Source organism: Scyliorhinus canicula, chromosome 7 (genome assembly GCF_902713615.1).
Source record: "Scyliorhinus canicula chromosome 7, sScyCan1.1, whole genome shotgun sequence".
In the NCBI taxonomy this organism is placed as follows: Eukaryota; Metazoa; Chordata; class Chondrichthyes; order Carcharhiniformes; family Scyliorhinidae; genus Scyliorhinus; species Scyliorhinus canicula.
The window spans coordinates 62,885,861-62,912,649 of NC_052152.1; the positions used below are offsets into that span (position 1 = coordinate 62,885,861).

The 26,789-nt window shown below is 47.7% G+C and overlaps 1 protein-coding gene across 1 annotated transcript in view; it reads right to left on the bottom strand.

Annotated features, from left to right (window-relative positions):
- The window catches only part of LOC119969034 (ephrin type-A receptor 6-like), a 956,636-nt gene that overhangs the window by 21,839 nt on the left and 908,008 nt on the right, over positions 1-26,789 (bottom strand). The window contains 3 exon segments of the mRNA XM_038802175.1: positions 3-196; positions 9,560-9,709; positions 22,960-23,169. Of these exon segments, the coding sequence (XP_038658103.1) occupies positions 3-196; positions 9,560-9,709; positions 22,960-23,169 (554 nt within the window).

The following is a 26,789-nucleotide window of genomic DNA, read 5'->3' on the forward strand; positions in this document are numbered from 1 at the left end:
ACCCATGCACCTCTTCCACTAGGATCTGAAGGCTGCTGGGATTGCGGATCACCTTGTCCAAGAAGCTCACAATTTCTGCGAACTTTGGTCTGTGGTTTCGTTCCTTTTGCCAGCAATGGAGCATGAGCTGATGGAGAGTGCCTGGGCAGCCCATTGGAGAAGGGAGTCGATAACCTTCCTCTATCGATAAAATAACCTAAACATCAGGGTGTGGAGGAAGGAGAATGTTACTTCAGAGTTGTAATTCTATTGCATTTCCAGTTAATATTAACGAACTATGGGGGAAAAACATAAGTCAGTTTGTTTTCAAAGTCATATATGTTCAATGGTTTCAGAGTGGTTGTCACCGTTAAGTGGGGAAATATAGGATCATGATCTTTAGAACTGATTCTCATGTTGCACCCGAAGGGATTGGGGTAGAATTTCTGTTTTGGGCACAAATGGAAAAACTGGGTGCAAACTGTGCTCGCAATATCTAAAGTGAAGTTATTAATCAGGTTTCCACCCAAACTAACTTTTATGAACACCATTGTAAAATTTTAATGAACCAGAACAATTGGGCAGTGTAATGGAACAGAATTGTTTTTCTTACCTCTTGCATTAATGTATTTTAGATTGGTACCTGCTGCTGGTACAGTTGCAAATACGTTATCACAAAAAAAAGCAATTTTAATTATACTGTCTAGTTATGAATAACCTGATTTTTAAATCACTGAAAATGACATTAAAGACTATATTGAACCGTTTACTGGGATCACGGGTAAACACGAGTGACTTTATTAGTAAATTACACGTTTTTTTAATCCTTAAATTTTTTATAATGCGCCAAATAGGCACCTGTGTTCTTTTTTTAAAAAGAAGCTCAAATTGCAGACCCTCATCTAACAATCGCAGAAAACTTGTCCCGCCCATTATTTTGATCTGGGATGGTGGCCAGTTTTTGCGCAGACTGGATTTGAGAACCAGCAGAAGAGAAACTGGTTGATTGTGTCTCATGCGCTGGAGTGGCTGTCGAAGATAAGAAGCAAGAAGAACAGACTGCAAGAGAAGTGTGCTCTACCACCAAGAACTAATACATAATGGATATGACCCACATTGGACTGTAAATCTCTCCCTGATTTTGTGATAAACTTGTTCTAACTTTGTCTCAATAGTTCCACAACTGAATTTTCTCTGTTTCATCCAATCCTGTACAGTAAGGGGGACAAACCTCTCAATTGGGAACACAGAACCAAGTTTTCAGGTGTACCAATGGGTGAATTATTGATGGATTGTCTGACGCCGGTATCAGGATGCCCGATTGGGTGGAGAAAGGGTAGTCGAAGAAAAAACAGGTTTGGCAGGCAGCGCCAATCCCATTGAATTGCTCCAGTCCCCCGCATGCTACCCGTCCATTTGATTAACGGGCTGGAAGGCCGATTCACTGCCCCATTATGCTCCCACCCCCACAGCGTGAAATCCTTTGGGTGAACTTTCGTGCAGGTTTTCCCAAACGTGGGCCCTGATGTGGTGGTCCCCCGAGGTGGGTCAAGAGGGTCAGTCATAACAGAGGTGCCCCTCAATGTCCATTGCAAGGCCCCCCCCCCCCCCCCCCCACGATGCAAATCCTGCATCCACACCGAATGACAAGTAGGGGCATCTGCCCCCCCCACCCTCTCACTCGGGCAGTCCCTCAGCATTGAGGATGACTTGCGTCCACTCCGGGGGGGTGGGTGGGGGGTTCTGCGGTGGCTGAAAAGTCCCATTCTGGATATGCAGACTCTGCCACAGATTTGGCAGTTGGTGCTTGATGAGGTGGGTGGGTGGGACACTCTGGATTCTGTGCTCTCCTTCTGTTGTTAATGCTTGTCCTCTGCATGCTCCACTATTCGAAGCTCAAGGTGATCGGCAGCTTCCCGGATGCTTTTTCTCCAGTTTGTGCATCCTAAGGCATGAGATTCTCACGTGTCAGTGGGGATGTTGCATTTATTCAGGAAGAATTTCAGTGTCCTTGTAGCTTTTCCTCTGTCCTCCTCGTGATCGCTTGTCATTGTAGAACTCAGAGTAAAGAACTTGCGATCGGTGTCTTGCGTGTGGCATGCAGGCAATGTGGCCCACCCATCGCAGCTGATTGAGCATGATCAGTGCCTTGATACTGGGGATATTGGCCTGGGAGAGGATGCAAGTTGCCTGGACTGTGACCCTCAGCCCTTGCCTTTGAGGGAGACTTCTGCTAACCCAGACTTGGAGAGTGATGCAGTTGAGAGTGGTCAGACATAATGATGATGGCCAGGTGGTTGGAGTGTGAGAGGGCACAAGATCTAACAGAGTCATCAAAGGGAGATATAACTGTGCACGGTCGATACGGGGCCTTTCTGTAATGCCATCACACTAAATGCACCTGGGGAGCCACAGCTTGCCCTGTGCCTTTAAGCCTGCAAGACGTCCATGTTGCAACACTCCCCTGCCCTAAACATGACTTTCGTGCCTTCTTTCCCTGAGTTCTATCCAGCAAGCCACTTGTGCTGGTAACCTTTGCTCTGCGCACTCACATATGGCCATACCAGGAGCTCCGAGACACCAGGCCACTGAAAGCAACATCGGAGAGATCGTACTCAGCTCTCTTCCGCTCATCAAGACAGTTAACCATTGGCCTCAAGATGGTCCTCAGTGGTAAATCCCTCCTCTTTAATACACGAGTGTTACCAACTGCCTCCATGGTGCTAATGCACCTACAGTGCAGCCACGGTGTTCAGGCATTGAAGGTTACATCCAGTCGAGAAGAATCTTGCTCAGACAGGGCACCTGCTCTTTGAAGGAGACACTTCAGAGTTTATGGACCAGCAACTAACAAGGCTAATCCCTCCTTTGAGATAACCTTCAGCTATTAAGCTAGAGGCTTGTAATAGTCAATGGGGAGCGAAATGGACTTTAAGCAAGCAAAAAAAAGGGGGAAACTTCATGGGCTTTAAGCAGGCTAGTACAAAGAGGAAACTTCAAGGGGAGTGAAATGGACATTGAAGAGGCTGGTACAAAGGGGGAAACCTCAAGAGGGTAATGCAACATGTCTGTCCTGTGAGAGTTTTGTAGGACAGGCAGGCTGCAGCTGTGGTTTGCTATGTTATGAGTGTTCTTAAGAAATAAAGCTGGCATTAATGCTGCACATACACAAATCACCCCATCCCCTTAGCCCAGGGGTGACCCCTGACATTTTCCCCTGATGTGACCATCAATTCACACGAGGCGATTAGTAGAAGTGAACAGTGGGTTTTAATAAGCTAGATCTGTGCCTGCCTGCGACTGCTCTGTATTGAGTGCCCCCTACAGGCTGCAGAGTGCCCCCTACAGGCTGAAGATCTATATACCTCCCCGAGGGGGCGGAGCCACAGGTGGACATCAACATAATACAATACAACACAGTGGTGAATTGTAGTAGCAATACGTTCACCACATTCACCCCTTGTTAAAAAATTGAAGTCCTGCGTGGGCGAAGTGGGTTCACAGATCGAGTCTGTCCAGCACCTTGATCGTTCTCTGTGATCGCCTCAGCTCCGGCTTCGCTGCGGGCACAGGTGTTGGGCTCGTTGACTCCGGGAGTGTGTCGTCTGGAGCTTCCTCACGGTGGGTCGGCGATGGGGGGGGGGGGGAATGTGTAGGCCATGTAGGGGCGGGGGCTGTGTTCGGTGTGGGGGGGGGGGGGGCGTAGGTGATGGTCGCTGGGGAACCGGCAGGTGCCAGATCCCAGAGGGAGACTGTATCTTGTCGGCCGTCGTGGTGCGCCACGTAGGCATACCGAGGGTTGGCATGTAGGATCTGGACCGTCTCGACCAGGGGGTCGGACTTATGGCTCCTCACATGCTTCCAGAGGAGGATAGGTCCCGGTGTTGTCAGCCAGGTCAGAAACGAGACCCTGGAGGTGGACTTTCTGGGGAAGACAAATAGACAGTCGTGAGGGGCCTCATTCGTGGCTGTGCAGAGGAGCAACCGAATGGAGTGGAGCACGTCGGGGAGGACCTCCTGCCAGCGGGAAATCGGGAGACTTCTAGACAGTAGGGCTAGAAGGACGGCCTTCCAGACCGTCGGGTTCTCCCTCTCCACCTGTCCGTTTCCCCGGGGGTTGTAGCTGGTCGTCCTGCTCGAGGCAATGCCCTTACTGAACAGGTACTGACGCAGCTCATCGCTCATAAAAGAGGAGCCCCGGTCACTGTGGATGTAAGTGGGGAAACCGAACAAGGTGAAGATGCTGTGCAGGGCCTTAATAACAGTGGCCGCGGCCATGTCGGGGCATGGGATGACAAAGGGGAAATGGGAGTACTCGTCAACGATGTTGAGAAAATACATGTTGTGGTCAGCGGAGGGGTGGGGCACTTTGATCGTTGAGGCGCTCAAAGGGGCAGGATGCCTTCACCAGGTGAGTCTTGTCTGGCCGATAGAAGTGCGGCTTGCACGCCGCGCAGACTTGGCAGTCCCTGGTCATAGCCCTGACCTCCTTGATGGAGTAGGGCAGGTTGCAGGCCTTGATGAAGTGGGGAAGGGGGAGTTGCATGCGGTCGGGGTCGGGTCCGAGGACTCCGTTTTCCACGACATAGCCGAGGGTGGCTAGTCGGGTTGTGCTGAAAACGCATTTCTCCTTGTTGAAGGTGAGATTGAGGGCTTGGGCGGTTTGGAGGAACCACTGAACGTTAGCGTCGTGGTCCTGCTGATCATGGCTGCAGATGGTGACATTATCCAAGTACGAGAACGTGGCCCGCAGCCCGTACTGGTCAACCATTCGGTCCATCGTTCTTTGGAAGACCGAGACTCCATTGGTGACGCTGAAGGGGACCTTGAGGAAGTGGAAGAGGTGGCCGTCTGCCTCAAAGGCAGTGTTGTGGCGACTTCCAGGCGGATCGGAAGCTGGTGTTATGCGGACTTCAGATCTACCATGGAGAAAACCTGATAGTGTGCAATCTGATTAACCATGTTCGCTATACGGGGAAGGGGGTACGCATCGAGTTGCGTGTATTGATTTATGGTCTGGCTGTAGTCTACAACCATCCGGTTCTTTTCCCTGGTCCTGATGACCACCAGTTGGGCTCTCCAGGGGCTATTACTGGCCTCGATGATCCCCTCCCTCAAGGGACGCTGGACCTCCGACTTGATAAAAGTCCTGTCCTGGGCACTGTACCGCCTGCTCCTGGTGGTGACGGGTTTACAGTCGGAGGTGAGGTTCGCGAAGAGCGAGGGAGGGGCGACCTTAAGGGTTTGCGAGGCTACATACAACGAGAGGGGGTAGGGGTCCGCCGAACTTCAGGGTCAGGCTTCTGAGGTTGCACTGGAAATCCAGTCCTAACAAGAGAGGAGCGCAGAGATGGGGGAAGGACATAGAGTGTAAAATTGGCGTACTCGGCACCCTGTATCGCAAGGTTCACGACACAGTACCCCTGGATCTGCACTGAATGTGATCTGGAAGAGATGGGGATTGTTTGGGATGGGGCAAAATCTCGAGGGAACAGCGCCTTACTGTGTCCGGATGGATGAAGCTCTCCATGCTCCCAGAGTCGAACAGACAGGGCGTTTCGTGCCCATTGACCCGGACGGTCTTCATGGAGTTCTTCAGGTGCTTGGGCTGTGACTGGTCGAGAGTGACAGTGCCAAGATGCGGGTGGTAGCGGGGTGGTCCCAAGATGGCGGCCAAGAAGGCAGCCCCCGTCGGTCGTACGTGTCGGGCGGCATTGAAGATGGTGGCCAAGATAGCGGCCCCCGTCGGTCGCACGTATCGGGCGGCGTTGAAGATGGCGGCCAAGATGGCTGCCCCCATGAGTTGCACGTGTCGGCTAGAGTTAAAGATGGCAGCTCCCACGGATAGCACGAGATGGATGATGCATCAGAAGGGGGCGGTACCGGCAGGCACGCAGCGGGGTCTGCGGGCCTGTGAGTCTGAGTCGGGCCTGCGATTTTGGATCTTTGGGTCAGGCCAAGCAGACTTTGGCAAAATGTCCTTTCTTGCCGCAGTCGATGCAGGTCGGGGTCCGAGCTGGGCAACGCTGCCTGGGGTGCTGGTTCTGACCGCAGAAATAGCAGGGCGGCCCCCCGGGTTGGGCGGGCAGCTGCGTGGCACAGGCCTGGGACACCCTCGGGTAGGGTGATAATCGCACCTCCTGCGCCCACGAGGAAATCGCGTGGTCGGAGGGGAAAGCATTTAGGCTCTGGAAGGGTACCTCTAATGAAGTGCAGTAAGAAGTCTTACAACACCAGGTTAGAGTCCAACAGGTTTGTTTCAAACACGAGCTTTCGGAGCACGGCTCCTTCTTCAGGTGAATGAAGAAGGCAGCCCCCGTCGGTCGTACGTGTCGGGCCGTGCTCCGAAAGCTCGTGTTTGAAACAAACCTGTTGGACTCTAACCTGGTGTTGTAAGACTTCTTACTGTGCTCACCCCAGTCCAACGCCGGCATCTCCACATCATGGCTTCTAATGAAGTGGATAGTTTTACCGTCTCTTTTAGGTCAAGGGCGCCCATTTCAAGCAGATGCTGTCTGACATAGTTGGACTGGACTCCAGCCACATAGGTGTCCCGGATGGCGAGTTTCATGTGCTGCGAGGTCGTGACGTCCTTGTAGTTACAGTTTCGAACGAGTACCCTCAGGTCGCGTAGATATTCCTCCAGCGATTCCCTGGGGCGTTGATGATGAGTGGTGAGGAGATGCAGCGTGAACACTTTGTTCACTGGCCTCACGTAATGTCTTTTCAGGATCACGACCACGTCTGCGTACATGGTCACGTCTTCGATTAGTACCAAGATTCTGTGGCTCACCCGAACGTGGAGGAGACTCAGCTTCTGTGCCTCGCTGATGGCGGGCGAGGAGGAGGCGGCGAGGTAGGCCTCAAGCAGCGGAGCCAGTGTGAAAAGATTCCTTTGGCTTCAGCTGCCTGTAGGTCGAGTTCCAGTCGATCAGGTTTGAGGGTGGCTTCCATTGCAATATCTTAGCTTATTAAATTGATGCGACCATCAATTCACACGAGACGATTAGTAGAAGTGAATAGTGGTTTTATTAAGCTAGATCTGTGCCTGCCTGCGACTGCTCTGTACTGAGTGCCGCCTACAGATTTATATACCACCCCCGAGGGCTGGAGCCACAGACGGAGCCCACAATGGCATCAACATAATTGTGGTAGCAATACGTTCACCACACCCCCTCCAGTCCCCCAGCCCCCACCCCCTTTGAAAGACTGCCAACAGCACTTGCCCAACACATAACTGTGGTTAGCACAGTTGCTTCACAGCTCCAGGGTCCCAGGGTCAATTCCTGGCTTGGGTCACTGTCCGTGCGGAGTCTGCGTGGGTTTCCTCCGGGTGCTCCGGTTTCCTCCCACAGTCCAAAGATGTGCAGGTTAGGTGGATTGGCCATGCTAAATTGCCCTTAAGTTAGGTGGGGTTACTGGTTTACGGGGATAGGGTGGGCTTAAGTGGGGTGCTCTTTCCAAGAGCCGGTGTAGACTTGATGGGCCAAATGGCCTCCTTCTGCACTGTAAATTCTATGACATACTGTGTCCTTATGCTGCCGGGAGGGAAGTGGAGATAACTCCTCACCTCCTTGCTCCTCCTCGGAGTCTATGGCACCTCATCCCCGCTTTGCAGAGCAGTACTGAATGACACCCACGTGACATCCCGCTTGGGGATGGGGAGGTGACACTCGGTAATGAGGTTAAAATGAATGCAAATGAGGTACGATCAGGTTGGATGAGATCCTGATCACACCAGCTGGAGCAGGCCGGTAGGATGGCAAACTGTCTGGCGCCTGGCCCGAATCCCGTATTGGGGCTCTCCTGCTATTCTCCTGACATAGTGGGATTAGCGGCGGCGCAATGCGGCCTGAGCATGATCATTTCACCAAAACAATTGTGCAGTTTTTAGTGCTTTGTTTTAGCAGCAAACAGATGGCAAAGCTGTTTAATCTGCATTTTCTTTGGAGATTTTGCAGGATTTTTCTTATCACTCAACATGAGGTCCCATCAGCAGGTTCAAAAATTCTTCCTAAACAGCTGGGCAGATCAGCTGGCAGCTCATCAAGGTTGCAATTTGCAAGACATGTATTATCACTAGAAAAACTAAAATGATTTGAAATCTTAAGTGTTTTACTATTGGTTGATGTTGAGGTCGACACTACAGAGATAATTCCACAATCCCATGTGCCCATCTAAAGGCCTTAGAGGGGTCCAGGTTGGCTAATTGGGGTGACAATATTTTAATCTGATCTTCGAACCATGTTTCATTTGAGCACAGCTTCTGCCTAGAAGCACAGAGTCACGGAATTAAACTTTATTACATCATTTTAAAATGTGTTGAATTAATATTTGAAAATAAATAATATAAAAGGGTACATGGAAAAAATGTGGATTAGGGCAGACTGAAATAAAGTCACAGGAGCTAACGTTAATACAATTCATTGCAAATTGTGCAGTAAAAACATCAGCTGGTAAACGGAGTAGCAATTATTAGGTTTACCAGACTAATTCCTGGGATGGCGGGACTGTCATACGAGGAGAGACTAAATTGGTTAGGATTATATTCATTGGAGTTTAGAAGAGTGAGAGGGGAAACTCAAAGAAACTTATAAAATTCTAATAGGATTAGACATGGTCGGTTCAGAATGAATGCCCCCGATTGTGGGGGAGTCTCGAACTAGGGGTCATAGTTTGAGGGTAAGGGATAAACCTTTTAGGACTGAGGTGAGGAGCAATTTCTTCACCCAGAGAGTGGTGAACCTGTGGAATTTGCTACGACAGAAAGTATTGAGGTCAAAATGTTGTGTAATTTCAAGAAGGATATGGCTCTGGGGGCTAAAGGGATCAAGGGGTATGGTGGGGTGCTAGGAAATACAGAGGGTGAGACGGACCTTGGTGTGCATGTCCAAAGATCCTTGAAGGCAACAGGATAGGTAGTAAAGGTGGTTCAGAAGACATATGGAATACTTGCTTTTATTAGCTGAGGCATAAGAATATAAGAGTAGGGAAGTTATGATCGAGCTGTATGTATAATGTACTTGCTAGTCCACAGCTAGAGTACTGTGTGCAGTTCTGGCTGCCACACTATTGCAAGGATGTGATTGCACTGGAAAGGGTGCAGAGGAATGTTTCAGCTATGAAGAAAAGCAGGATAGTCTGGGGCTGTTTTCCTTAGAGCAGAGATGGCTGTGGAGGCGGTGGGGGGGGGGGGGGGGGGGGGGTGGCAGAATTTCATCGAGGTCTACAGAATCAAGAGGGTTGTGGACACTCCATCGGTGAGCATATTTAAGACTGAAATGCACAGATTTTTGGTTTCTCAGGGAATCAAGGAATTGAGAGTAAAGCAGAGTTAAGGCCAATGTTTAGCCATAATTGTTCTGAATGGCGGAGCAGTCCGTGATCCTTTCCTGCTCCTATTCCTTATCTTCTCATGTTTTCAGAGTGGGCATAGCTGATCGGAAATTCTATCTTCATCTCACTGCTATGAATGGTTGAAATGCAGAATGTAATGCTGCAAATAATATGTCATACATCATTAAACACATAAAAATATGTTGTGACATGACTGGCAGAATTATCCATATGAAGAACTTACGTCTTGGTTGGACATCTCCCAGTATGGTCTTTCCCCATATGACATCACTTCCCACATTACAATCCCATAACTCCACACATCACTTGCTGAGGAGAACTTCCTGTAGGCAATAGCTTCAGGAGCAGTCCACCGAATGGGAATTTTTCCACCCTGTACCAAGAAGGAAGGCAATGTGAGTTTATCAGTACAACACTTGACCTGAAACTGCAACTGTTTCTCTCTCCACAGATGCTGCCAGACATGCTGAGTATTTCCAGCATTTCCTGTTTCTATCTTGCAGGATATTTTCTTTGTTATTCTGCTCAAAGCCTTGTCTACATTGCTATTACATTAACAACTCCACATTTTTGCTTTGCAATTGCACATTCTTGGTAGATTTTGGTCATGAATGTGTGTCCCCTCAAGATTTGAAACAACAGTGCTGAAAACATAAAGTAAGTTTAAAGAAACCACAGTAAGGCCCAACCCAAGCTATATACAATATAAGAGTTCAGTGGATCTATCGGAGCTGCTTAGTAAATTGGCCGATGAGGACAATCAACTTGTTAATGAGACCGATATCTTAGACTCATTATCAGGGGGATTGCTGCTCCTGGAATACAATGTACATTACTAGAATACATAAACTAAAGTTATGTGCATTTTCCTGACGACATTGGGAAAGACATTCTGCGGGATTCTCCGACGGCAGGATTGTTTACCCCGCCGGCAGCACAACCATGCCCGCATGTTTCCTGACGGTGTGGGGTGTACCACAATGGGAAACCCCAATGGCTGGCTGTGGGAACGGAGAATCCAACTGCTGGCGGGGGCGCGCCATGCTGGAAAACGGGGCTGATGGGAAGGAGGTGGCATAATGATAATATCACCGAGCTAGTGATCTAGAGGCCTAGGTTATTGTTCTGGGTATGAGTCAAATTTCCACCAATTAATCAATCTCGAATTAAAAGGTAATCGGTGTAATGGTGACAACTATTCATCGATTATTGTAAAAACCCATCTGTTCACTAATGCCCTTTAGGGAAGGAAATCTGCAGTCCTTACCTGGCCTGGCCTACATGTGGCAGCAGCGACACAGTGGTATACAGACCTGGGAGTCTTCAACATTGTCTCCGGACCTCATGTAGATTCATGACATCAGGGCTAACTTGGGCAAGGAAACCTCCTGCTGGTTACCAACTACCGCCCTCCCTCAGCTGATGAATCAATTCCCCTCCATGTTTAACACCAATTGGAAGAAGCACTAATGGTGGCAAGGGTACAAAATGTACTCTGGGTGGGGCACTTCAACGTCCATCACCAAGAGTGGCTTGGTAGCTAACTGGGTCCTAAACTATATAACTGCAGTGACGGTCTGCAACAGGATCGTAAGGGGAAAACCTACTTCACTTCGTCATCACCAATCTACCTTTCACATGTGCACCTGTCCATAAAAAATGAGTAGGAGGTGACCACCGCAATCCTTGTGGAGACAAAATCCTGTCTTCACATTGAGGATACCCTCCATAGTTTTGTTGGCACTGCCACCATGCTAAATGCGATAGATTTTGAATAGATCTAACAACTCAAGATTGGCATTCATGAAGTGCTATATCAGCAGCAGCAGAATTGTACTCAGACACAATGTGTAATCTCATGAGCCTGGGATATCCTCCACCCTACCATTACCACCAAGCTGGGGATTCATACTGGTTCAATGTAGAGTAAAGGAAGGCATATCAGGATCAGCACCAGCCATACCTAATAATGAGATGCCAACCTGGTGAAGCTACAACTCAGGCCTACTTGTGTGTCTAACTGCAGAAGCAGCATGCAATAGAGAAAGCTAAATTACCCCACAACCAACTGATCAGATCTAATCTCTGCAGTCCTGCCACACTCAGTTGTGAATTGTCGTGGTCAATTAAACAACAACTAAGGGGAGAAGGAGCCTCTACAATATCATCATCCACAATGATGGGGGAGCCCGACACATCAGTGCAAAAGACAAGGCAAAAATCTTCAACAAGAAGTGCCAAGTGCCAGGAATCAACTGCACTACCTGCCTATCTGCAAAATGCCTGGTCTCTAGCTCCTCCCATTAGTTATCTCACCTTATCAAGCTGAAACACACTGGGTGGGATTCTCCATCCTGGCAGCCGGTCAATGGGGTTTCCTATTGTGGGCACCCCCATGCCATCAGGAAATCCGCAGGTGGTGAGTGCGCTGCGGGCGAGAAGGAGGATCCCACCGAAGGACAATCCAGCTGAATGTCTCCACTATCTACTCCCCAGAAACCCTCTGAATTCGAACAAAAATCCATTAGCCCAAGCTTTTGCGGTGTTTTAATTACACCTCTGGCTCCTAAAAAGCCTAGCTGCCTTGCAAACACGATTTTTAAAAAACACCACTGCATCAGTCATACACACATTAACCCAGGCTTTTAAGGGTTAACTACATATACTACAATCTATTGGAAAGTCCTACATTCATCACCCCTGCCAATGATCATGTCTCCTACTGCCTAGGCCCTAAGCTTGGGAATGCCCTCTGTAAACATCTACAATTCTCTAGTTCCTTATCCTTCTTTACGATGTTCCTTTAAAGTTTTCCAAAGTTGACAAGTTCACATTTACCCATGTTATACTTCATCTGCCAAATTTTTGCCCACTCATGTAACCTGTGTATAACCCTTTGTAGACTCGCTGGGCACGATTCTCCAGCCTCATTACACTCTCGCTCAAACAAAACTAGGTCAGTGCATAGTGGGAGAGGCCAAAATCGAGAACTGCGCCAAACAATTTGCGATGCAACTGGCCCACTCCTGTAGGCGAAATTGGGATCTTGCATTAGCCCCATTTCCGTACAATTAACGAGAGTCACCTCATATCCAACGGCCTCCCGTTATTCAGTGGCCTCCCCAGCAAGTGGTCATCCTGGCGTTGATTAGTACTCCCTTTGAAAAACGTGAACCTGGCGGAAGGGCTTTTGCTTGCCACCCCAGTGCTTGGTCGGGGGTGGGGGGGTGGGGGACGCTCGGTTGGGGGTGGGGACCCTCCGCAGGGGTGGGCTGCCATGGGAGGGTGGGCAACCATTTGCGGCACCACCCGCCAACCACTAGATCATGTGTACCCATTCCTGGAGCTGCTTGTCTGCCCCAATAATCCATAATCCCCACCGACTGCGAGGACTTTGGCCGTGTGACTGAAGGCTATCGCTATCAGGGATTTGGCAATCGTGGTTAAGTGAGCACTTCACACAATCCAAGTGGATTCCGGTGAGTGGGTGGGCAATGAAGCATGTGGGAGTCATTGCCTAGCATCCCAATCAAACCTTAATGCCTGATCACTGTGCTTGAAAACTGCGGGAGGCAACACCACATGCGCAACAGCCAACATCCAAACACCCAGCGGATGGGACACAGCTCCGGGGATGTCAACGGCCGGAGGGTGGGTGGGTGCCACGGGCAGGGGGAGATTCTGGAGAGATGAGCCAAAGGTTCGGGGAATGGCCTGCACTGTGGAAGAAGGTGACAGAGGCATCGTAGTGGTGGGCACACAAGTGTTTCTTGTGTTTCACAATTCCTCACTTTCCCGATGGTCCTTCCCTCTCCCCCAACCCCAACCCCCTCACTCTCTAGCAGTATTGGCCTCGGCATTGTCGGCGACATATCCAGCACCCGTAGCCTCAAAGACTGCTCCAATCGACTATGGATCTGCTGGAGTGATGCTGACATCTTCCTCTGAATGTCCGGGCCGCTCTGTATCATCTCCATCAGCTCCGGGTGACCCTGTACTAGAGGCTGAGCATCAGGCTGGAACCCAGCTGGGTCCTGGGATCCAGCAGACCTCCGACTGCTGTTTCACCTGGGGGTTCCTGCCTCCACCTGACGTGCATCATCAGCAGTGTGGTGCTCACCAGATTGTGCCGCCGAAGCCTGACCACTAACATTTCCCAGTGAAGTGTGTGCATCTGCACTGGTGAAAGGTGGGGATGGCAGCTGTGCCACGACTATTATGGTGGCATCCTCGGAGCTCTCCAGGTGAGTCGGAGAGGGTTCCACCCAGGGTGTGCTGGCGCTATTGGCTGGAGGACATGCGGAGAAAGGACATTTGGTCAGTGGGAGGCAAGGGTCAGTCAGTAAGGCAATAAGAACTCACATTTGAGATATCTCTGGGGTAAGGCCAGGTGGCTCCTCACCTCTGCAGTGTCTGCCAGCCTCCGCGTGGGTGATCGTTCTGTCCTCAGCCATACCGGCCACCTCCAGGGCCTGCTCCTCGAAGGTGGTGAGGATCCTGATGTCTGGCACACTACCGCCAGTCTGGGCGCTCACCGATGGATTGTGGGAGAGCTTTTCCTGTGGAGACACAGAGAGAACATCGTTAGCCACGTATGTGGTTCACAGTGGTGGGAGGGGTGTGTGTGAAGGAGAGTTTGGTGTGATTGAATAGGGAGGGTGTGGAGGATGGGTAGGGGAGGTTGAAGGGGGAGGGGGGTAGATGCTCCCATGGGGGTGGAGAGGTCTCGGGGGGTGTGGGGGGTGCTGTCGGGGGCATTGGTGTCTACTCACTTGTGCTGCCTGGTATAAGTCATTGACCTTCTTCCTGCACTGGAGGCCAGTCCTTCTGGTCACAGTCCCTGAATGCTCCTCATCCCAGGCGACACTGCCTGCCTTGTGGTCGATGCTCCTGGTCCCTTGGGGGAACAGGACATTCCTTCTGGCCTCCACAGTGTCTAGCAACCTCCCCAGATCAGCATCCCTGAATCTTGGGGCTGGTCTCCTCAGCGACATTGTTGCGAGCCGGCTGGGGTTGGCTGAGAAAGTGCAGCTTAAAGCTTAAGTGCTGCTCAAAGTTGTTAGCGGTGGGGGGGGGGGGGGGGGGGGGGGGGGGGGCTGGGCTGGCGAGCGTGGTGCCGCCGATTCAGCTGGCAAGCCTTCATTTGCGGCGAGAAGTGGACCAATTAACGTTGAATAGCTTTGCTGGTCCTCCTGGGCCGAGCACCGGGAAGCTCGCGGCAATTCCCGCTTGCTACAACACTTAGAAATCTTACCAGGGAGCTCGCGGCAATTCCCGCTTGCTACAACACTTAGAAATCTTACCGGGGAGCTCGCGGCAATTCCCGCTTGCTACAACACTTAGAAATCTTACCGGGAAGCTCGCGGCAATTCCCGCTTGCTACAACACTTAGAAATCTTACCGGGGAATCGCACCCTCTACCTCCTCTTGACAACATACTTTCTTACCTATCTTGGTGTCATTGGAAATTTATCTTCCATTCATTTAGTCCCTTCATCCATATCATTGATACAGATTGTAAATAGTTGAGGACCACACAGATCCCAGTGGCATTCCACTAGTTACAGCCTACCAATCAGAAAAATACCAAATTTATCCCTTCTCTCTGCCTCCTGTTAGCTAACTAATCCTTTCTCCATTTTAATCTGTCACCCTCTACATCATGTTCTCGTTGACTGTATAGTAACCTTTGATGAGGTGCCTTTTGAAATGCCTTTTGGAAAGCCACATATCTGTTCCACTTTATCCACCTAAATGCTACTTATTAAAAACTAACAGATTAGTTAAACATGATTTTTCTTTCACAAAGCAATGTGGACCCGCTGCCTGATCATAACATGACTTTCTGTGCATTTTGCTATAACCTCATTGCTAATGGATTTGAGCACTTTCCCTCTGACAGATGCTAGGTTAACTAGCCTACAGTTCCCTACTTTCTACCTCCCTCTTTTCTTGAATAAAGGTGTTACATTGTTTTCCACATCGTTTTACATTGGAGATGATGCAAGTAATGATTCATTACTGAACCGGGGTCCACCGGGATTTTCATTCTGCCAGGACGACAAGGCACCTCATTCGGTGTTTCACTATATCTCCCTTGCTGACATCTTCACCTTCTCCAAATGGCAGTCCTGCACAACTGGCTGGAGATCAGAAGCACATCTGAAAGAAAGCCTGAACCATCATTCAGGCGTCAGAGTGTGGGGACTAGTGGATTTTCACAGTAACTTCATTGCAGTGTTAATGTAAGCCTACTTGTGACACTAATAAAGATTATTATTATTGAAATGGCGGATCAAGTGCTGGAAAATTGGATTAGAATAGTTAGGTACTTGAAGGTTGGCAGGGATGCGATGGGCCTCTTTCCGTGCTGTGAAACTCTTGACTCATGTCCTTTATCACCCCGGAGCGGGAGGTGATCTCTATCCTTGTTGCAGGACTGAGATGAAACCAAATGCTCAAAGTGAAAGGACATACTATGCAAGCTCTCTGGAAGGAAAACAAGCAGATTCTACCTATTTGTGACATATTATAGAATATCCAGTTAAATCTTGCTGTTTTTGATTTCCATCGGGATTATGTGGCATAATGGCAATAGATTCCTCCCTGTTGAGAATTTTTCTGCAAGCTCTGCTGCACGGACTAGCAGCTCCTCTAATGAGGGTGGCTGCCATATCCTTAAGAGGAGTTGCTGTTGCTATAGAAAATCTGTGGGGGGAAACAATGTTTGTAACATGCCAGGTAATGAAGGATATTTCTGCTAATTCCAAGGAATAAAAAGCAGACCGATTGTAAGCTTTGTCGCTTCGCTCGGATTTAGTTATTGAAGAAATACTAAAAAGGCAGAAATATCCAAACTGTCCCTTGGCTCGTGATAACATTTTGTCGTCTATTATATAAAACAGGCCCAAAGCAAAGTACAACACGAATGGAGTTATAAATATCATACTGGAGCTCTCTTATGCTGGTTTCTTTTTCTGTTACAGTTTCAACTTCATTTCTTGCTCCGATGAATAGTTTTTGGTTCAGTGAAGAAGATGTTGAAATGTTAAAGTTTACTCCTGCAATTTAATCCTACATACCCTAGTTATTCTGTACTAAAAAGAGCAGTTTTAACATTGTGGAATATTTCAGGCTATCAACCAACAATGCTTTTCCAATGTTTGAAATCATTTTGATTATCAAGCTACTGACGTTACTCAAATTTCATCCAAGCTACCCGTTTCATACATATAAAAAGCCCAGTGTTAATATTATACATATTTCATTTATGGTTATGGTAAACCTTACTAGCTGTATCTTGAAACATTATTTCCGAACATTAACAATGCAATTTAAAAAAATCCCATGTGGCATCTGGAAACTAATGGCAGGCAAGCTGGACTAATTAAAATAATTTGTCAGTCTGAGTGAACTACTTGATAAGGTATCAAGAGTGAAAACTCCGGTTATCATGAGCACAAAATAGTATTTTGGTAAAATTATTGAAAGGAGAAATTCCATGCCCAGGTTTTTCAATTTGTAGAAAATAATATAATTTTGAAAAGACTGAGTATTAAAGACATCCATAAACTATTATAGTCCACTATGTGGCCTACGAGACATATTTGTATTTTATTCTGTGTTTTTAATCTGTATTGTACTTATGCATGATGCAAGTCGTGAACAAGCAAGTCCTACTATGATGAATTAATTATGGAGATATTACAATCCTGGTTCTCTTGCGTAATGCCTTTCTAACTTTGGGCCGTGCCACTTCACGTTCAAATGAAAAAGAATTCTCACAGATAATTATAAATGGAATGGAATATACACTTTTGATTTTAGCTTATTACTGTTGGGAGTAATTCTCATTATACCCAAGTGTGGAGTGATAGATTTGGTCTTTGACGCCTATCAAACGTTGGGTGTAGTTAGTGTTTTCCACAGCCTGACAATTTTGACATTTGGACCTCATTTAAGAATCGCTAGCATATTGCTCACGTGATTCAGGCACTTGCAGCCAACTCAAGGCTTTGGGAGGGCAATAGATGTGCTTGTCTAGTTTAGCTCAGTTGGTTGGACAGCTGATTGGTGATGCAGTGTGAGCTCAACAGCACAGGTTCAATCCCTGTACCGACTGAGGTTATTCATGAAGTCCCGCCTTCTCAACCTTGCCCCTTACCTGCATATGGTGACCCTCAGGTTAAATCACCACCAGTCAGCTCTCCCCCTCAAAGGGGAAAGCAGCCTTTCGTCATCTGGGACGACGGCGACTTTAGATGTGGTGGGACAACCACTGAGCCTAAAGTGGAGGACTTAACAGTTCAGTGGGGGTTTGGGAACGGGAACGATATGTACTGTGGACTTTGTGAAAGGAACCTGGATGGTAATTTATGCAATTCTGAAAGTTTATAACTGCCAAATCAATAAATTAATAATAATACCAGTCTTCCTTCCAGTTTAAGTTGTACTGGATTTGACTATTTTCTGCTCTGTAGAACCAATGATAAAAATGGTATCAGGATCCTAATGACATCAAAGAACCCCGATCTGCATGGAGCAATGTGGCTCCTGCCAGAAGGCTGACTGCCTAAATTGAGCCCCACTCAAAAACCCCACACCTGTTGGGGACTGGTGTCAGAAGTTGGCAATAAGTTTGTTTTTGTTATTATTTAGCTTCTTCCATCTCATTCCATGTTGGAAAGTGGGTCAGCAGAGAGATAAAGGATTTCCCCCATGAATACAACTTACTCCAGTTGTACATTGTTTAATGTGTTTTCATAAACAAGTGCACCTTTGGGTGGTGTTTAATGCACTCACTAATCGATCATTTTAAATAGGTATGTGCTTACAATTGGGCTCATTGTGAGAGAATTGGTCTTCATTTGACATGTTTTAGTTTCCAATTGGACACCAAATCACTATGACCACAGCTCCAGGATTTCTGACAACATCGTTCACTTTATCCTATAATTTCAACAAGGCTTTCTGGAGTCCAAGCACAAAAATACAGAAATTTGAACACAGCCAATGGAGATATGAATCTGTTCAGTTTACACAGAAACACACATGAGTAATGGATCTGTAATCTCCATGCAACACTGGCAGGGAGGCTTGTACAGTAAAAGACAAATGTGAGGCCATATCTTTGTCTCATTTTCTAAAGAATAGACAGTCTGTCACCAGGATCTGTCAGGCTTGTAAACTTTTATCTTCTGTTGGGTAAACTATAGTTATGCTGTCCCCTCCATTTATTGCAATGCAGAGGATGATGTTGAAAATTCGATAGTACACTAAGGAACAAAGGTAGGGAAGAGGTTATAAATACCTCCCACATATGCTTTGTCTATTTTAAGGAAATAGCTTTTATTTTCTGGAAATCCTGAGGAAAAGGAGCAGGAGAAAAATTGTGCATATTGAAAAATTTCAAATAAAATCAAAGATGTATTATTGCCTTTATGGATGGTTAAAGCGACATTGGGCGGGATTCACCGACACCCCGCCGGGCCTGAAAATCGCTGGGGGGGGGGGGGGGGGTGAATCCTGCCCCGCTGCCGGCTGCCAGATTATCCGGTGCCGGTTTTTCGGCAGGAGCGGAAATCGCGCCACGCCATTCGGGAGCCGTTGGTGATTCTCCGGCCCGCGATGGGTCGAGTGGCTGCCCGTTTTCGGTGGGTCCCGCTGGCGTATATTACACCAGGTCCCTACCGGCGGGACATGGCTCTGCGTCGGCCTGCGGAGTCCTCGGGGGGGGGGGGGGGGTCCGCGGGGGGGGGGATCTGGCCCCGGGGTGGGCACAGTGGCCTGGTCGCGTTTGGGGCCCACCAATCCGCGGGCGGGCCTGTGCCGTGGGGGCACTCTTTCTCTCTGCGCCGGCCGGTGTAACGGTCTACCATGGCCGGCGTGGAAAAGAACCAGCCCGCGCATGCGCTGGGATGCACATGCTGGCGCTCCCGCGCATGCGCCCACTCGCGCCGGCCGGTGGCCCTTCGGCATGGCACCAACCCCACTGCCGCCGGCCTAGCCCCTGAAGGTGCGGAGGATTCCGCACCTTCCGGGCGGCCCGACGCCGGAGTGGTTCACGCCACTCCTCAGCGCCGGAACGGCCCGCCCTGCCGATTAGGGAAGAATCCCGCCCAGGATATGTATATTAATGTATCTGAAAGGCAGCCTACACTTAATTCATAAAGAGCTCGCCATTGAACTTTAGGCAATTGTTTCAATTTACATTTTTTGACTGCAGACAATTAATTGATATTGTATAAATAGAAGGATTAAAATGTGGAACTCCCTTACTGCTGAGGTCAGTGAGACGCAGGCTGAATTATGCAGTACTGGGAATAAAAGTGTCTTTTTTTAAGAATACCAGTAGAAATGAGCCGCAGTTAAACTATGCTGACTTGTAGAAAAAAATAGCTTGGTGCACAGATACATTAAGCTTTGTTCAGTGACTCTGTTCGTGATTGTAGATGACAGTTTCCTATCATTCAAAACCTAAAGACACTACAGTGTACTTTTAATGCGTTAAATTTCAAACACAGCAGCTTGCTAGCTGGAGTTATTTTGCAGCTAATATATATTACTAGCAAAGTGACATTACCCTCTTGAGGTAGTCCCAAAATCAATGCTGATGTCCTTATTTGGCAAAGTTGGCAGCATGTTACTCTATATTTGATTTTAATGTTACTACGCCGTTTTGGATATTGGCTTCCAATCCACTTCAATTGTTAGGAACCTTTCACAATTCCTCACGAAAAGAAAGCGTGTAAAATCCTTTTGAAGTAAAAGCTGGTGGTTGGGAACTCAGTTTCATTCACTCAGCTAATTTAAATGAAGGAACTTTTTGTTGATTTGGTCTGCATTTACACTAAAATAATGTTTTTCATCTTGCAACCATCAGGACAAATGCAAGATAGTGCTGATTGGTTGGCACGTTGACTGTGGCCGAGTTGTTGCCATGGGCAACTATACGTTCTTCAAGTTCCTGGGTAATTCAAAAAAAGGCACAAGGCTTGAATGTATTCCCTTTTCTTTGTGGAAAATGGGTCCCTGTGCATTAATGCACATCACTTTTAGTAGGCGTAAATGTGTGAAGGAAATACACAAATAAATAGATAGAATTCATTTATATTGAGAACATTGGGAGCAATTCTCCCAAAAGGGAACAAAGTCCCCTAGCGAGTGCATTTAGCTGCATGTTTCCTGGCACCGCGAGTGCCAAGAAACACCTGGCGATTTGACACGTCTCAGGCCGAGGCCACACATTGCCCGGTTTTGTACAGTGGGGAGTTCCGCTCATCAGAAATCCTCAGTGAAGCGATCCGAGGCTCCAGAAACGATGTCCGACCTACCCCGCACCCCTCCAACACCCATTGTGGGTATTCCCAGCCCGATCCCTCATGCAAAATATACCAGCTTGGCACCTTGGCAGTGCCAACCTGGCACTCTGCAAGCTGCAATGCCACCTGGGCACCTTGGCAGTGCCAGGCTGGCACCCAGGTGGCACTACCCTGCCCAAAGGACGTGCAGCTGGGGACCTCCAATCCCATGAGAGACCTCCATGAGTGCTGTTTCATCTGGTCCCTGTTTGTGGGGTCCAGTGCTGAACGGCACTCGCCTGACGTCTCTGAGGCGCAGGGGATAGATCCCAATGTGTCAGGTACCTCAGGAATCTGCACATTAGAGTGAGGCAATGTTAATCCAGGGACCCCTCCCTATTATAGTTGTTGCAGGGTGTGGGGGCTCCCTATTACAGGGTTTGCTGTGGGGGTCCCCCAATACAGGGTTCCCGGTGGGGGCATGAGGGGGTTTGGTAGAGGGGGTGGGTAAGCAGTGCATTGTGGGGGACAGGTGGTCCTCGGTTGGGCTCAGATGGTCTTTACCAGCATGGCCCTGGCATGGCGGACCTTGCAGTGGGCCAAGCAGAGGGGGTTACCCCCTTGGCCCACCATGTCAGGGCCACGCTGTTAGAGATTACAAGTGATCTGCATTCACGTGATTCCTAGCCATGGGGATCGAAGAGTCACGGTGGGCCAGAGCATAGGGTGCCAGACCTGCTAAATGGATGCAAATAGGTCATTAAGGTGATGCAGAACAAGGCCAGCAGCGCTGGTTCAATTCCCGTACCGGCCTCCCCGAGCAGGGGCCGGAATGTGGTGACTAGGGCCCTTTTCACAGTAACTTCATTGAAGCCTACTTGAGACAATAAGCGATTATTATTATATTATTATTTGCATTCATTTACATCCTTCCACTGGCATACGGCGTGGACCTCGGATCCGGAGGTCAGAGCATTGCTTTCGGGTTGGCGACTGGCGCCGGTCCCGATTTTGCCCGATGCCTGATTTTCCATCCCATTGGTCAATGTGATCCGGGCGTCCTGTGTGAAATGGCTGCTTTGAATTCAGGTGAGTGTGATTTCTGAGGAAATGCTTCAAATCTAGGGTCGTTCCCGTTGGGGATGGTTGTTAGTGTAACTATGAGCACACTTCGAATATTCCAACAAACCAAAGCCTGTCCACTAAGCACAAGTCAGGAATGTGATAGAATACTCTCCACTTGCCTGAATGAGAACTCAAAAAGTTCGACACCATTCGGGACAAAGCAGCTTGATCAACTCTCATCCACCAGTTTAAACATTCACTCTCTTCAACATCCATGCAAAGTGGCAGCAGTGTATACCATCTACAAGATGCACCAGGTAACTTCACTAAGGCTCCTTTCAAACCCTTGACCGCTACCATCTGGAAGATAAAGGGCACATGGGAATCAAAGTTTCCTCAAAGCCACTCACTATCCTGACTTGGAACCACTGTCACCAGGTCAAAATCCTGGAACTCCCTCCCTAACATGGTGTACCTACACCACATGGACTGCAGAGATTCAAGAAAGCAGTTCACCAACATCTTCTCAATGGAAAATAGGGAATGGGCAATAAGTGTTGGCCTAGCCAGTGATGCTCACGTCCTGTGAACAAATACAAGTTTAACCGTTCCCACCCTAATGTGGGAATTTAACACTCTCCAATATAAGTTGGTAAGTATTCTCCAAACTCCATAACTTCTCCCCATTCTATTTGCTAGTTTTTTCCCTGAATTGCAGAGCCTTCAGAACAAAATAGATCTTGGCATGCTGATGCCATTGTAAATGTCCCTTTTCTCTGCATTTGATGCTGCTGATCAGCCTCTGCCTTATGTTCCAGTCTGTGACAAACTTCAGAGGAGGGCAATTCATCATAATTACTGTGAATGACAGAGCATGGAACAGATATACAGATGTTATATCACACAGAAAAGAGTTGATGGCAGACCTACTGAGCTGGACATACTCCAAAGATTAACTGAGCTGAAGACAATTACACTGCTGTTTGCTGTTCATGATTACCTGTGTAGCATCTTATTTGAAATACATTCCTGGCGATTTCCTCATTATGGAGGAAGTTAAATTGAACTATAAGAAGAAACGTTTTCGCACATCGAAATGTATTTTGCGTATAGCGTTCAGTGGCATGCTAGATATTTAGAAGCATCTTTGGAGTAATACACGGAACTATACTGATTAACCGTTCTAATTGTACTTGTTCAAAAATAACTATTAGGCTGCTGCTGCATGCCATTTCCTTCATAATGCTGTCTGACTTACCGTTGTAGTATATGCAGCTTCAGGATCATCTTCAAGTACTCTAGAAAGACCAAAATCTGATACTTTACAGACGAGGTTACTATTGACAAGGATATTGCGAGCTGCCAAGTCACGGTGCACATAGCCCATGTCAGACAGGTATTTCATGCCAGATGCTATCCCTCGAAGCATGCCAACTAGTTGGATGACTGTGAAATGTCCATCATGTTTCTGTATAATACAAAATTTTAGAAGATTCATCAAATACAAACAATTTGTTTCACTATTGGACAGATGAATTCTCTTTGTTAATTAATGTGTAAAACAATTTCACTCTTATTCTTCTGTTGTACAATAATTTTATTTTGAAAATTACTGCAACAGTTAATGTATAAGGGCTTTCCTTCAAGTGTAATGCCTGGTTGCATGAATCATTTCCCTAATCCAATGTTTTTGAATTCGACTGTTAAATCAGCTTAACACATTTTTTAAAAGTTTACTCTAGACATTTCGCATATTTTAATGCCATGACTATTTAAAGCCTTTTTACATATTTTGTTTATTGTATTTAGAACATAGAACAGCACAGCACAGTACAGGCCCTTCAGCCCATGATGTTGTGCTGACCATTTATCCTAATCTAAGACCAACCTAACCTACACCCTTTCAATTTACTGCTGTCCATGTGCCTGTCCAAGAGTTGCTTAAATGTCCCATATGACTCTGACTCCACCACCTCTGCTGGCAGTGCATTCTATGCACCCCCCCCCCCCCAAAAAAAAGAAAAGCCCTAGCTCCTTCAATCTTTCTTCATAAGACATGCCCTCCAGTCCAGGTACCGTTCTGGTAAATCTCCTCTGCACCCTCTCCAAAGCATCGACATGCTTCCTATAATGAGGCTGGACACAATATTCCTAGTGTGGTCTAACCAGGGTTTTATAAAGCTGCAGCGAAACCTCGGGGCTCTGAAACACAATCCCCCTGTTAGTGAAAGCCAACACACCATATGCCTTCTTAACAACCCTTTCAACCTGGGTGGTAACTTTGAGGGATCTATGCATGTGGACCTCAAGACCCCTCTGTTCCTCCACACTTCCAAGAATCCTGCCTTTAACCCTGTATTCAGCATTCAAATTTGACCTTCCAAAATGAATCACTTCACATTTATCTAGGTTGAACGCCATCTGCCATTTCTCAGCCCAGGTCTGCATCCTGTCTTTTGATTCTGCTTTATTTCCTATTTCCACACACATTGGGCAAAATGTTCATTTCAGCTTTGGAAAACCTGACCTCTGCAATTTTACAACTTACACACCCAATTCATGTATGACTATATGAGGTACTTTTGGCTTTTCACATTTGGGTCAGGTTCACATTACATTTTTTGAGCCGCAGTGGAGAGTGCGTGAGAAGTGTAGGTGCAGAGGCGCGCTGGTCAAAAGGACAATCTCAGTTCTCCAACACAGCAGCCAAGCTCCCAACATCATTTAAAGGCTGACTAATCCTCACCCTTCACCACCTCTTTTTTTCTATCCACCTCCGTGCCACCTTATGCTAATTCTGTGCCACCCCATGCCTCTCATATTACCCTGTACTATCCCATGCCACCTCTATGATCCCATGCTACCTCACATTCCCGGTGCCATCCCCTGCCACCTCTATGCACTTCCATAGATCTTCCATTGCTATTCGACCCATATGCACTATGTACAGTTCTCAAGAACCATGCTATAGCAATGGGAATTATTTTAAAGTTATTGGAAAACTGTTAAACGATTAACAACCTAAGAAATGCCTGAATTCATACTCACTATCATTGAAACTAGACCAAAAGTCCCAAAGGGAAAAAAGGCTGTAATCTTTTAAGTGCCTATCAGGTTTGCAAACAAATAAGAAACCACATCAAAGACATAGGGCGGGATTCTCCCCTACCCGGCGGGGCGGGGGGTCCCAGCGTGGCGGAGTGGCGCCAACCACTCCGGCGTCGGGCCTCCTCAAAGGTGCGGAATTCTCCGCACCTTTAGGGGCCAAGCCCTCACATTGAGGGGCTAGGCCCGCGCCAGAGTGGTTGGCACCACGCCGACTGGTGCCAAAACTGGCACAACGGCCTTTGACGCCCGCTGCCCGGCGCCGGGGCTGGCCAAAAGGCCTTCGCCGGTTCGCACATGTGCCGGTGCGTCAGCTGCTGCTGACGTCACCGCCGGTGCATGTGTGCTGGGGGATTCTCTTCCGCCTCCGCCATGGTTAAGGCCATGGTGGCGGAGGAAGAAAAAGAGTGCCCCCACGGCACTGGCCCGCCCGCCGATTGGTGGGCCCTGATCGCGGGCCTGGCCACCGTGGGTGCACCCCCCGGGGTCCGATCACCTCGCGCCCCCCCCCCCCCCCCCCCCCCCCCCCCCCCCCCCGCGGTGAGTCGGAGAATTCCGCCCATAATCTGTTATTATAGGCTCAAAAGTTTCAATAGTTTTTGGATCAATAGGCCTACCTGCTGAGCTGAAGCCTTTGAAACCCAGCCAAGCATTTATATTGAAGCAACTGTCATGCCAAAAGTTTCCCGATCCGCTGAGAGAGCAGATATTAATTTCAAAGCATAGTGCTTTTCTATTAATGGAGGTGCAGACAATTCTTTCCACCTTCCGAAGCAGATATTTTTAAACAACCAGATTTGCTATTCCGATTGAATCAAAACACAAAACACGACAGCAGAGGACATTTTGGGGGTTTTCTTTGAATACATCATGGAACTTTCCCCCTTGCAAAAGTACTGATATGCATCTGAGCAACTACACAATGCTGGCCAATTTAAGTGTCAACCTATCCTTGCAGGACAGGTCGGTATGATGAATCGCTGCATAAAAAACACATTGATATTACAGTGTAGCACCCAATAGTGACATAAGAAATTTTGAAAACATTTTACGTTTACTTTTTGGAATGTCCCCAACTCCTCAGCAGCCTTCCATTTTCATCATGAACTCTGAAATATGGTGTGCTTTTCATGGGCTTCCAAAACCTGGCACCACCAGATGAAAATCTGCGGCAAGAAATCTAATTTACACCCCCCTCCATTTAAAATATGAACACATACTCAGTGGGAGAAGATGCATGTTTTGCATGCTAGGTATTCCTGATCCACAAAAAGGCCAGGGAAAAATGGTCTGGGGTCAGGAATGCAGGGAAAATCAGATTTACTCCAAAGAAATCAAAGTGTGCTATTCACACATCAAACTATTCCTCTGCACCCATGAAGATGTTTAATGTTTTATTTAATCATATCTCTTCATATAATTTTGAAATGTATTTTGAATTATCTCAGCTATTTAATTAAATGGGTTCATTTACTTATTAAAAGTATAGCTGCTAAATTGTAGCAAGTAATAAGGCACCTCCACTTTATTTTAATTCCAAATATTTGATGCTATTCAATTATATTAATAATAGCCTTATTATTAAAAATATTTGAATATTAACCATCAAAGATTGATAGATAATTCTTAGATAAGTTATCAAGGGATATGCAGCAAAGGCGTCTAAATGGGCTTCAGGTAGACGTCAGCCTTGATCTAGTTCAATGATGGAAGAAGGTGCAGAAGATGAGTTGTTTACTGTTGTTCCTATGGACCCATCTTTGTAAAGGCTGTTTCCTTGCCCTCTCCTTGTAGACACTGGGCTGGATTCTCTGCCCTGCCGTGCCAATTTCTGTCTCACCCCTTCGGCGGGATGCTCTGTTACGCCGGCTGGTCAATGGGGTTTCCCATTGTGGGGCAGCCCCACGCTGTTGGGAAATGGATCATCCCGCCGGTGGAGAATCCAGCCCCCTATTTCCCACTCTGCTCTCTAAGTCAATTCCA